Source organism: Nerophis ophidion, linkage group LG12 (genome assembly GCF_033978795.1).
Source record: "Nerophis ophidion isolate RoL-2023_Sa linkage group LG12, RoL_Noph_v1.0, whole genome shotgun sequence".
In the NCBI taxonomy this organism is placed as follows: Eukaryota; Metazoa; Chordata; class Actinopteri; order Syngnathiformes; family Syngnathidae; genus Nerophis; species Nerophis ophidion.
This window is the reverse complement of record NC_084622.1, coordinates 24,625,483-24,639,109: the sequence shown is the minus strand read 5'-3', so window position 1 is coordinate 24,639,109 and position 13,627 is coordinate 24,625,483. Positions and strand designations below refer to the sequence as shown.

General features: G+C 40.2%; 1 protein-coding gene across 2 annotated transcripts in view; it reads right to left on the bottom strand.

The window, feature by feature from the left end:
• Positions 1-12,864, bottom strand: part of map2k1 (mitogen-activated protein kinase kinase 1) — a 29,820-nt gene extending 16,956 nt beyond the window's left edge. For both annotated transcript variants that reach the window (XM_061917130.1, XM_061917131.1), the window contains exon 1: positions 12,654-12,864. In XM_061917130.1, the coding sequence (XP_061773114.1) occupies positions 12,654-12,736 (83 nt within the window). In that variant the 5' untranslated portion in view covers positions 12,737-12,864. The remainder of the gene's footprint in view (positions 1-12,653) is intronic.
• Positions 12,865-13,627: the final 763 nt, after the last annotated feature.

Here is a 13,627-nt window from a genome sequence, read left to right as displayed (position 1 = left end):
ATAAAGCCAATAATGACATTTTTTGTGATCTGCTTTATTTAAAAAAGTATCGAAAAGTACCGAAAAGTATCAAAATAATTTTGGTACAGGTACCAAAATATTGGTATCGGGACAACACTAGAATGAACTGAAGGTGGCGCTACAAAGACAGGGCTCCTTCTGCTACTTAAGAAGTATTTGTGGAGCAACGACAAGAAAGTGAGGGTCACGTGGTCTGATTTAATGATTTCTACCAGATTTAATGCTGAAAAATACCTACTGTTGCTCCTTGTGCTGTCATAGCAACCACTTACCTTGAAAAGCAAACAGGTTGCAATAAAAAAGAAGCTGATGTGAGCAGCTGCTCCTAGATTTGTTTATTGCTATGTTTGCAGCAGTGCCAATTATCTTTGGAAAAACAATGTCTTTAAAGGTTTTTTATTTTATTTTATTTTTTTTACTGCAGCATCCCTGCATCATAACCATGGAGACTAATTACTCAGTTCAACATAGCCTGTGGGCGGGCGTGGGCGTTCTGTTGGACAAAAGCTGAAAGTGGAGGAGGACAACTGGAGATGCTGCCTGAAACACACTCTTCACACAATATGTGGGAGGGACGAAGCGGGGCCGCACGTTTGCAGGAGTGTGCTCTTGAAACCCGTCCACACACAAAGTCCAAGGACAGCTGCTACAGTCCAATAAAAGAGCTGCAGAATTCGTGCTGCTGTGTCTTCCATCCTTTTTATTTGGACTATTTGAATGCTTTTGTTACACGAGTAACACAGGTGTTGTGGTGCAAGGTTGTGTAGCTTCTTTAAATTGTCACGAAGGACTGTTTATCTCTCTGAGCCCTGCCATGGACTACAGACCAGTACAGGGTGTGCACTACCTCATACTCAAAAGTAAGCTCGGATTAGTGTTGTCCCGCTACCGCTATTTTGGTACCGCTACCAATATGTATTTTGGTACTTTTCGATACTATTCTAAATAAAGAAGGCTACAAAAAATTGCATTATTGGCTATATTTTAACACAAAATCTGAAGGTACATTAAACATATGTTTCTTATCGCAAGTTTGTCCGTAAATAAAATAGTGAACATACAAGACAACTTGTCTTTTAGTCGTAAGTAAGCAAATAAAGGCTCCTAGTTAATCACAACATATGACATATGCAGTAACATATTGTGACATTCTATTATTTTGTCAACATTATTAAGGACAAGTGGTAGAAAATTAATTATTAACGTACTTGTTCATTTACTGTTAATATCAGCTTACTTTCTCTTTTAACATGTGTTAAAATGTAATAATCACTTATTCTTCTTTTTTTTGGTACTTTACATTAGTTTTGGATAATACCACAAATATGGGTATCAATCCGATATCAAGTCGTTACAGGATCATACTTTGGTCATATTTTAAGTCCTCAGGTGTCCAGGGACATATTTCCTGAGTTTACAAACATAATATCAAATTGAAAAAAACGAAAAAAGATTTTTTTATGTTAAAAACTATCAATCAATCAATCAATGTTTACTTATATAGCCCTAAATCACTAGTGTCTCAAAGGGCTGCACAAACCACAACACAAACCACTACGACATCCTCGGTAGGCCCACATAAGGGCAAGGAAAACTCACACCCAGTGGGACGTCGGTGACAATGATGACTATGAGAACCTTGGAGAGGAGGAAAGCAATGGATGTCGAGCGGGTCTAACATGATACTGTGAAAGTTCAATCCATAATGGATCCAACACAGTCGCGAGAGTCCAGTCCAAAGCGGATCCAACACAGCAGCAAGAGTCCCGTTCACAGCGGAGTCAGCAGGAAAACATCCCAAGCGGAGGCGGATCAGCAGCGCAGAGATGTCCCCAGCCGATACACAGGCAAGCAGTACATGGCCACCGGATCGGACCGGACCCCCTCCACAAGGGAGAGTGGGACATAGGAGAAAAAGAAAAGAAACGGCAGATCAACTGGTCTAAAAAGGGAGTCTATTTAAAGGCTAGAGTATACAAATGAGTTTTAAGGTGAGACTTAAATGCTTCTACTGAGGTGGCATCTCGAACTGTTACCGGGAGGGCATTCCAGAGTACTGGAGCCCGAACGGAAAACGCTCTATAGCCCGCAGACTTTTTTGGGGCTTTGGGAATCACTAATAAGCCGGAGTCCTTTGAACGCAGATTTCTTGCCGGGACATATGGTACAATACAATCGGCAAGATAGGATGGAGCTAGACTGTGTAGTATTTTATACGTAAGTAGTAAAACCTTAAAGTCACATCTTAAGTGCACAGGAAGCCAGTGCAGGTGAGCCAGTACAGGCGTAATGTGATCAAACTTTCTTGTTCTTGTCAAAAGTCTAGCAGCCGCATTTTGTACCAACTGTAATCTTTTAATGCTAGACATGGGAGACCCGAAAATAATACGTTACAGTAGTCGAGGCGAGACGAAACAAACGCATGGATAATGATCTCAGCGTCTTTAGTGGACAGAATGGAGCGAATTTTATCGATATTACGGAGATGAAAGAAGGCCGTTTTAGTAACGCTTTTAATGTGTGACTTAAAGGAGAGAGTTGGGTCCAAGATAATACCCAGATTCTTTACCGTGTCGCCTTGTTTAATTGTTTGGTTGTCAAATGTTAGAGTTGTATTATTAAATAGAGGTCGGTGTCTAGCAGGACCGATAATCAGCATTTCAAACTATCATTGTAATCAGAGTAGTATCGACTAGATACGCTCTTGTACTTGGTAGCATTACAGTGGATGTTAGATGTAGATCCACCGATGGCGTTTGTTTACATTCAGGCATGGCGTCATTAGTGGTGACGCCAGTGAGCTACAGTGTTTAGCTATTCCTCGTCCTGCAGGGATGATACTTGTAAGAAACTTACTTTATTTGTCGCCATGGTGACGAAGATGGACTTTAGCCGCTAGCTAGCTAGCCATGTCTTAAACACATTTATCGTTAGTTTTTAAGCCAGAATGCGTCTGTTCTCCCTTTTCTGTCTACACACTGTATCTGCTTGTAAGTACTCCTTGATTGTACGCTGCCGAACATGCTCCTCTGCTCTTAATCCAGCAATGTCACGACGTGACAACGACGGAAGGGCGGGTCTGGCGGTCGGTACTTTTTAGAGGTGGTATAGTACCGAATATGATTAATTAGTACTATACTAATACTGGTATACTGTACAACCCTAGCTTGGATAGGCTGCAGTGTGTCCATGACTCCAAACCGGATAAGCAAGGCAAGACAAGGCACATTTCTTTATACAGCACAATTTGTACACAAGCCAATTCAAAGTGATTTACAAAAAATTACAATAAGGCAAAAAACAAAAACAAAAAATTCATAAAAATAGTTAAAGTCCAATTAAAATCAAAGTGTGTATACGAAATACTTTCAGTTATTATATGCACGATTAAATGTTGTCAGCCTAAATTTGAACATTGCCAACATTGAGGCCTGTCTCACATCTGGAAGACTATTCCAGATTTTAGCAGCATGAAACTGAAATGCAGCCTTACTATGATTCGTCCTGTCTCTAGGCACCAGCAGGAGACCACTCCCTGACCTTCTTAGAGTTCAAGATGGTTCATATGTCCCTAACATATCAGAGATGTACTTTGGCACATGACCATGAAGACACTTGAACACAAGCAGAGCTTCTATTCTCTGGGCAACAGGAAGCCAGTGCAATGACATAAGCCCTGGAAAGTTATGGTTGTATTTCCTGGTTCTAGTCAGAACTCGAGCAGCAGCATTCTAGATGCATTGCAGCTGCTTTACAGCTTGTTTAGACAGCCCAGTGAGAAGGTCATTACAGTGGGTCAGGCACGGGTTAATCTTTCTAAGTTTGCGATAGACATTATTAATGTAAGTAGAATTGTCTCACATCAACTTACATATATTAATATGATATTAATACATGTGCATGTATTAATAAATATACAAATACACATACAAATGTGATATACAAATAAATAAATAATTTGTGTAAATAAACGCATATTTGTGAATAAATTGTTGAGATCTGAATGTATTCAAAAATAAAATGTATAAACATAAAAATGTGACATACAAATAAATCAAGAATTTGTATAAATAAACGTGTATTTATAAATCTATTTTAGAGATTTCTATATAATAATGCTCGATTTTGTAATTGTATTTGTATTTATATAATGATTTTGTATTTGTATTCGTATGAATTTGCATATGTGGATCGCCTTTTGTGTCGATGAGACATTCCTCCCACAAACCGGATGCACAAATACAGTTGTGATCAAAATTATTCAACCCCCAGACAATTTTGGTGTTTTAGCAAGTTTGACATTTATTCCGTATTTTGTTTATAGTTGCTATAGAGCGTTTTCCGTTCGGGCTCCAGTACTCTGGAATGCCCTCCCGGTAACAGTGTGACCTCGGACTACGTTAAGGTAACGTGTGGAGTTCCCCAGGGTTCGGTCCTTGGCCCTGCACTCTTTAGCATCTACATGCTGCCGCTAGGTGACATTATACGCAAATACGGTGTTAGCTTTCACTGTTATGCTGATGACACCCAACTCTACATGCCCCTAAAGCTGAACAACACGCCGGATTGTAGTCAGCTGGAGGCGTGTCTTAATGAAATTAAACAATGGATGTCCGCTAACTTTTTGCAACTTAATGCCAAAAAAACGGAAATGCTGATTATCGGTCCTGCTAGACACCGAACTCTATTTAATAATACAACTCTAACATTTGACAACCAAACAATTAAACAAGGCGACACGGTAAAGAATCTGGGTATTATCTTCGACCCAACTTTCTCCTTTGAGGCACACATTAAAAGCGTTACTAAAACGGCCTTCTTTCATCTCCGTAATATCGCTAAAATTCGCTCCATTCTGTCCACTAAAGACGCTGAGATCATTATCCATGCGTTTGTTACGTCTCGCCTCGACTACTGTAACGTATTATTTTTGGGTCTCCCCATGTCTAGCATAAAAAGATTACAGTTGGTACAAAATGCGGCTGCTAGACTTTTGACAAGAACAAGAAAGTTTGATCACATTACGCCTGTACTGGCTCACCTGCACTGGCTTCCTGTGCACTTAAGATGTGACTTTAAGGTTTTACTACTTACGTATAAAATACTACACGGTCTAGCTCCATCCTATCTTGCCGATTGTATTGTACCATATGTCCCGGCAAGAAATCTGCGTTCAAAGGACTCCGGCTTGTTAGTGATTCCCAAAGCCCCAAAAAAGTCTGCGGGCTATAGAGCGTTTTCCGTTCGGGCTCCAGTACTCTGGAATGCCCTCCCGGTAACAGTTCGAGATGCCACCTCAGTAGAAGCATTTAAGTCTCACCTTAAAACTCATTTGTATACTCTAGCCTTTAAAAATACTCTAGCCTTTAAATAGACTCCCTTTTTAGACCAGTTGATCTGCTGTTTCTTTTCTTTTTCTTCTATGTCCCACTCTCCCCTGTGGAGGGGGTCCGGTCCGATCCGGTGGCCATGTACTGCTTGCCTGTGTGTCGGCTGGGGACATCTCTGCGCTGCTGATTCGCCTCCGCTTGGGATGGTTTCCTGCTGGCTCCGCTGTGAGCGGGGCTCTCGCTGCTGTGTTGGATCCACTTTGGACTGGACTCTCGCGACTGTGTTGGATCCATTGTGGATTGAACTTTCGCAGTGTCATGTTGGACCCGCTCGACATCCATTGCTTTCCTCCTCTCTAAGGTTCTCATAGTCATTATTGTCACCGACGTCCCACTGGGTCATTATTGTCACCGATGTCCCACTGGGTGTGGGTTTTCCTTGCCCTTATGTGGGCCTACCGAGGATGTCGTGGTGGTTTGTGCAGCCCTTTGAGACACTGGTGATTTGGGGCTATATAAGTAAACATTGATTGATTGATGATAATATATCCTGGTAGGAAACAGAATTCATAATGCCTTGAACGCGCTGGAGATTCCCGGTACCTGAGGCAGAGAAATAGCCCCAGAGCATGGTTGAACCCACACCATGCTTAACAGTAGGCAAGGTGTTCTTCTCTTTGTAAGTTTCATTTTTTTCTCCTCCAGACATAACGTTGATTCATAGGCCCAAAGAGTTCCCGTTTTGTCTCATCACTCCATGGAACAGTTTCCCAAAACCTTTGGGGTTTGTCCGGATGATTTATGGCATTCTGGAGTCTATTTTTCTTGTGCCTGGTAGGCAGAAGTGGGGTGTGCCTGGGAGTTCTGGCATGGAGGCCTTCATCTCGTAGTGCGTGCCCTATTGTCTGGGACGAAACCTGCGTTGCCCCCTCTGCAATGTCTTGTTGTAGTTCCTCAGCTGTTACCCGGGGGTTTTTCACCACTGTACTGCACACAGCATCCTCTTTCTACCACGCCCAGGTAGTGTTTCCACTGTGCCTTTAGCTTTTAAACTTGCAAATTATGCTCCCAATTGTGAATCTTGGAATGTGTAATGTATTTGCTTTTTTCTTATATCCATATCCTTTCTTACGAAGAGAAATTACCTCCTCTCTTGACTTCTTTGACCACTCCCTGGACTTCACCATGTTGCAAATACACCATTGACCATCTACAAGAAGCTGAGCGTCACAGTCTTTTTAAAATCAGTTTAATTGTTGCCCGTTATGGTTCTATTCACATCTACAGGTGTTTTCAACACCTGATTGAAAAGACCTTATTCAAATTCTGTTCTTAAGAGTTATGATCTTCAAGGGGTTGAATAATTTTGTCAATGAGATATTAAGAGAAATGACACTGTTTGGTATGTTACAAAATATAATGTTGTAATTCAAATTGGATTTGTCTATTTAATGCATCTTTATTTGATATGACTATAAACAAAATACGGAATAAATGTCCAACTTGCTAAAACACCAAAATTGTGTAGGGGTTGAATAATTTTGATCACAACTGTAAATGTAGTAACACACTCCCCTGAACAACTAGCAGAGAGCACTGCAGCCAGAGCGGTCTGGGTCACAGAGCATTATATGCATTATATGCAAAATGCCCGGAATTGTATGCACAAAAACAATCCACGTCTTTACAGAGAGAACGCACAACGAGCCTGAGCTACCTAATGTTAGCGTTGTATCAGCTAATGCTAGTTCATCCAGTTAATCCGAAAGACTGTGTTAGCTGCTTATTTTATTGCATCAATGCCATTTAATGACCTTGTCCTGATGTAGATACTGATCTCTTATCAGTGCAATGTGTGTCAAATCATCCCAAAAGTCATGAAGTACTATGACCCTCCCTAATGTGCCTCTGATTGGCTCGGCAGTGTCTGACCATGTCTGTGACCAAGACCGCTCTGGCTGCAGTGCCCTCTGCTAGTTATTCAGGGGAGTGAGTAACTCCACATGTATTTGTGCATCTAGTTTGTGGTAGGAATGTCTCACCGACACAAAAGTAAAAAAGCGATCCACATATGCAAATTCAATACAAATAAAAATACCATTTGTATTTTTTTTTGTTAAGTACATAACTCCACGTTTGTTCATATCTCGAAACCAGTGAAGTTGGCACGTTGTGTAAATCGTAAATAAAAACAAAATACAATGTTTTGTAAATCCTTTTCAACCTATATACAATGGAATAGACTGCAAAGACATGATACTTAATGTTCAAACTGAGAAAGTTTGTTATTTTTTGCAAACATTAGCTCATTTGTAATTTGATGCCTGCAACATGTTTCAAAAAAGCTGGCACATGTTAAAAAAAAGACTGGGAAAGTTGATGAATGCTAATCAAACACTTATATGGAAAATCCCACAGGTGAACAGGCTAATTGGGAACAGGTGGGTGCCATGATTGGGTTAAAAGCAGCTTCCATAAAATGCTCAGTCATCACAAACAAGGATGGGGCTAGGGTCACCACTTTGTGAACAAATGCGTGACCAAATTGTCGAACAGTTTAAGAAAAACATTTCTCAACAGGCTATTGCAAGGAATTTAGGGATTTCACCATCTAAGGTTTGTAATATCCTCAAAAGGTTCAGAGAATCTGGAGAAATGCATGTAACATTGAATGCCCGTGACCTAGGATCCCTCGGGTGTTACTGCATCAAAAAGTGACATCAGTCTGTAAGGGATATCACCACTTGGGTTTAGGAACACTTCAGAAAACCACTGTCAGTAACTAAAGTTCATTGCTACATCTGTAAGTGCAAGTCAACTCTACTGTGCAAAGCAAAAGCCATTTATCAACACCCAGAAACGCTGCCGACTTCGCTGTGCCTGGGCTCATCTAAGATGAACTGATTCAAAGTGGAAAGTGTTCTGTGGTCTGATGAGTCCACTTTTCAAATTGTTTTTGGAAACTGTGGATGTCGTGTACTACGGAACAAAGATGAAAAGAACCATCCAGATTGTTCTAGGCGCAAAGTTCAAAAGCCTGTGATGGTATGGGGGTGTATTAGTGCCCAAGGCATGGGTAACTTACACATCTGTGAAGGCACCATTAATGCTGAATGGTACATACAGATTTTGGAACAATATATGTTGCCATCCAAGCAACGTTATCATGGACGCCCTTGCTTATTTCAGCAAGACAATGCGAAGCCACGTGTTACAACAGCGTGGCTTTATAGTAAAAGAGTGTGGGTACTAGACTTGCCTGCTTGTAGTCCAGACCTGTCTCCCATTGAAAATGTGTGGTACAATATGAAGCCTAAAATACCACATTGGAGACCCCGGACTGTTGAACAACTTAAGCTGTACATCAAGCAAGAATGGGAAATAATTCCACCTGAAAAGGTTCAAAAATTGGTCTACTTAGTTCCCAAATGTTAACTGAGGGTTGTTAAAAAGAAAGGCCATGTAACACAGTGGTAAAAATGCCTTTGTGCCAAATCGTTTGCAAAGTGTTGCTGCTATTACATTCTAAGTTAATGATTATTTGCAAAAATAAATTAAGTTTCTCAGTTGGAACATTAAGTATCTTGTCTTTGCAGTCTATTCAGTTGAATATAAGTTGAAAAGGATGTGCAAATCATTGTATTCTGTTTTTATATATGATTTACACAACGTGCCAACTTCACTGGGTTTGGGTTTTGTATGTGCATCTGTTTCATAGAAACATTTACAGTAATTTACTTTGAAATGTCTTAACAGCCTGCGATGAGGTGGCGACTTGTCCAGGGTGTACCCCGCTTTCCGCCCGATTGTAGCTGAGATAGGCGCCAGTGCCCCCCGCGACCCCAAAAGGGAATAAACGCTAGAAAATGGATGGATGGATGGATGTAATCTTGTCATGTCTTTTTGATCATGTCTTGTTTGACTATGTTCTGTTGACCTTTGGACTCTTTAAGTACCTGTTTTTTCACTCCCTGTTTTGTCACCATGACTACCAATCAGTTCACCTGTCCTCACGACTCACACACCTGATTTATTTGAACTCACGCACCTGTTTTCAATCACCACATCAGTATTTAAGCTTGTGTCATGGTGTTCTTTTCCTGCTCAGCGCTGACTTGTTTCATGCCTTGCCATAGTTTTTATTTATTCATGTCATAGTTAGCGATTTTTGTTTCTTGTCCATAGATAGGTCTAAGTTGTGTTTTCGCCTCCTGCACCTTTTTGTTTGTTCCTCTTTATGGTGAAGATTAAATCATGTTTATACCTGCCCGCCATGTCATAAGTAGTCTGTCTGCTTTCATGGGAGAACGACCCAAGCTGCGACAAATCTAAGCTGAGACTTTACAGTTAATTATAATAAAGATACAACTATATACTGTAACTTCACAATTGTAATGGTATTGCACTGTTGGGGCCGTATAGCTCAGTTGGTAGTGTGGCTGTGCCAGCAACTTGAAGTTTCCAGGTTCGATCCCCGCTTCCGCCATCCTCGTCACTGCCGTTGTGTCCTTGGGCAAGATGTCATGATCTGTGGTCTGGATCATGTTTTTGTTATTTTCTGTTAGTTTTAAAACTCCATTGGTTCCTGTTTTTTCTGCACCCTTGTTTGTTTTAGTTTCCATGGCGACTTATTAGTTTCATCTGCCTCTGGTGTTTGGGACACGCACTTGCTCTAATCGAGAGACCCTTATTTAAGCCTGTCTTTGCCAGCCAGTGGTCCTGGCGTCATTGCTTGTTTTCATGCGATACCACAGTTCATGTTGCTCGATTCATGCCGTGTCCAAGTAAGTCGTCTTTATTTCTTGCCACAGTTTCGTGTTTGTTCCATGCCACAGTTTATGCGGTTTGTTTCATGCCACCGTTTTGTGTTTGTTCCACGCCATAGTTTATGTTTGTTTACCTCATGCCCTGCCAAGGTTTCTTAAGAAAATAAATATTTTCCTACCTGCAAGACTTGTCCGGAATAGCCCGATTGCTTCCCGGGAGAACAAACCTTGCAGTACGCTGCGACCCCCCCGTCATGACACAAGACACTTTACCCACCTGCTCCCAGTGCCACCCACACTGGTTTAAATGTAACTTAGATAATGGGTTTCACTATGTAAAAGCACTTTGAGTCACTAGAGAAAAGCGCTATATTAATACAAGAAAAAATAAATCTATCCATCCATCCATTTTCTACCGCTTGTCCCTTTCAGGTTCGCGGGGAGTGCGGGGGCCTATCTCAGCTGCATTCGTGCGGAAAGCGGCGTACACCCTGGACAAATCGCCACCTCATCACAGGGCCAACACAGATAGACAGACAACATTCACACTCACATTCACACACTAGGGCCAATTTAGTGTTGCCAATCAACCTATCCCCAATTGTATAGTTAACTACATTACAATGCCAACTATATGCTGTGATTTTACAGTTAATTACAGCGTTAGCATGAACAACTACATTGTAAAAATACAATAAAATAAGTGACATATTGTTTAGAACAAAATAAGTATAACACAACAGCACTGGTTCCCTAGACATGTGTGCAGATGGTGCGTGTGCCACAAAAACATTTTACATTTAGATCCAGATGGGAATAAAAATGTGTATATGCAAAGTTATTTTTCTAAAATGCAAAATATCTGATGCAACTCATGTCATATCTTGTTAGATCATGTACAGATCATTTGCAAATTCACGCCTATGCAAAACAAATCAGTTTGTGTGACACATAGGTAACGGTTAGACCAGTGGTTCTTAACCTGGGTTCGATCGAACCCCAGGGGTTCGGTGAGTCCGCCTCAGGGGTTCGGCAGAGGTCCAAACACACTCGACTCATCGTCTCAATAAAAACTTCTTCCTATTGGCGTATCACGGATACGGCAACAGCAGAAGTCACAGTGATTTGCAGGTGTGTAATTTGGTGTGAGTTTATGCAGTGAGTTTAGTGTCGGTTTTGTTCTTTGAACAAGGTGATGTTCATGCACGGTTCATTTTGTGCACCAGTAAAAAAACATGGTAACATTTTAGTAGGGGGTGTTAAGATCCGTACTCGGATCTTCTCATATTATTGTTTATTGTTTCCATTGTTGGATCACTCCGTCATTCTACCTCTTATTTCCTGTTTGTTTCGTCACCATGGTCATTCATTAGTTCACCTGCTACTCACGGTCCCGCACATCTGCTACAAATCATCACCTTCCCTTTATAAGCCTTCCTCTTTTCATTCTTCTGCCTGGGACTCTAATTTGTTCATACACAACAGTACGTCTGCTTTGCGCTTTTGCTTACATGCAGTTTCTGTATTATTCTCGCAAGCTCTCACGCTGCGCAATTTTATTCATTCTTTGCTCTCATGCTAAATGTTTTGTTTTCCCCTTTGTGTGCCTATGTGCCAGTTTAGTTTACTATTTGTTTATCCTAGCTTTCATGCTAGCGTCTTTTGTTTGCCTTTTCTTAGCTCCAGTATTTTTGTTCTCTAGCACCTTTTGTTAAATAAATCATTAATTCATACCTTTTGCTATGTTGTAATTCGACGCATATTCGAAGGAACAATTCAGCATCACAATGCCGAACAGGCGTAACAGGGGGGACATATTCACCATTAATTAGTTGTTTATTAACATGCAAATTAGTAACGTATTTGCTCTTAACTAGTCATTATTAAGTACTTATTAATGCCTTATTCGGCATGGCTTCATTATAACCCTAATCCTTTAACCCTAACCCTAACTATATAACTCCAAATTAAGTCTTTGTTACTTAGAATATGTTCCCCTAGTGTCCAATAACCTCTAAATTAAGTCTTTGTTATTTAGAATATGTTCTGCATACTAAAGTATTACCAAAAATACATAACTTTGTCTTGAATTAAAAAAAAAAAAACACATTTTATTTTTCACTAAGAAGGGTTCGGTGAATGCGCATATCAAACTAATGGGATTCGGTACCTCCAACAAGGTTAAGAACCACTGGGTTAGACATTCCGTCAAAAGCAGCCACCCTGAAAGATGAGGCATGATTATGTAATTCTCATCCTGCATGTTGCATGGACTCCTTGGGAAGTGATGGCAGTGTCACAACTACTCAGCATCTCCATTACTGTGTGTGGTAGTGGGAGGAAGTTAACACAACTTTTTTTCCAAACAAAAAAACAGTTTTGTGTGAATGTGTCCTTTACATCCCTCATAATTTAGTACACATATATACATCATAATATGCAGTCACAGCCAGATGCAATAAATGCATTAGTATTAAGCAAGTCAAGGTTGATATAAAGCAAAGGTGTTACATATGATCACTGAGGTGTCACTCACTCTGTGGCTTCAGTGCCGTTGATGATGTTCCCATCGGGGATGGGGTTGAGTTGGATCGGCTCCGGCTTCCTTCTCTTCTGCATGTCGCACAAATTAATAAATAATAAAACAATCTGAGTGAAGTGTCAAGAAGGTGTTTTAGGAGAAAACAATGTGTGATGTCAAGAGCTGCGGGAGAGAAAGCAGGACTGCGATTATTATTAATGGGAGGATGTGAATCATCCGGAAGATGTGACGTCACATAGCGCCTTTTCTTGCATAGCCACGCGCGTCCTCTGTTGGCGAAAAGGTGCATTGCAACACTAACTTTTGCAGGCCAGTGGAGGAAGGAGAGCTCAAACATGATGCACAGATATGAAAATGGAACGTAGCTAGAGGTGGGTAGAGTAGCCAGAAATCGTACTTAAGTAAGAGTACTGTTACTTTAGAGATGTATTACTCAAGTAAAAGTAAGGAGTAGTCATCCAAATATTTACTTGAGTAAAAGTAAAAAGTATGCTGTGAAAAAAACTACTCAAATACTGAGTAACTGATGAGTAACCTGTTTGTTTAATGATTACAGCAACAAATAATGCACAAAAACATAAAAATGGCAATGAGCAAATTCATAGCCAGGAATATCTCTTAAGCAACTAAAACAATAATATATATTAAATAATAATAACTTAACAGCACCATAGGCTCAGTAGGCATTCGTCGATTGATTGATTGAAACCTGTATTAGTAGATTGCACAGTACAGTACATATTCCGTACAATTGACCACTAAATGGTAACACCCCAATAAGTTTTTAACGTTAATCAATTACTTAATAAATGACCAAGTCGAGGTGATCTACCTCATATATAGATACACACACATATCATATATATATATATATATATATATATATATATATGTATATATATATACATACATATATATATATATATATATATATATATATATATATATATATATATACACAGTATATA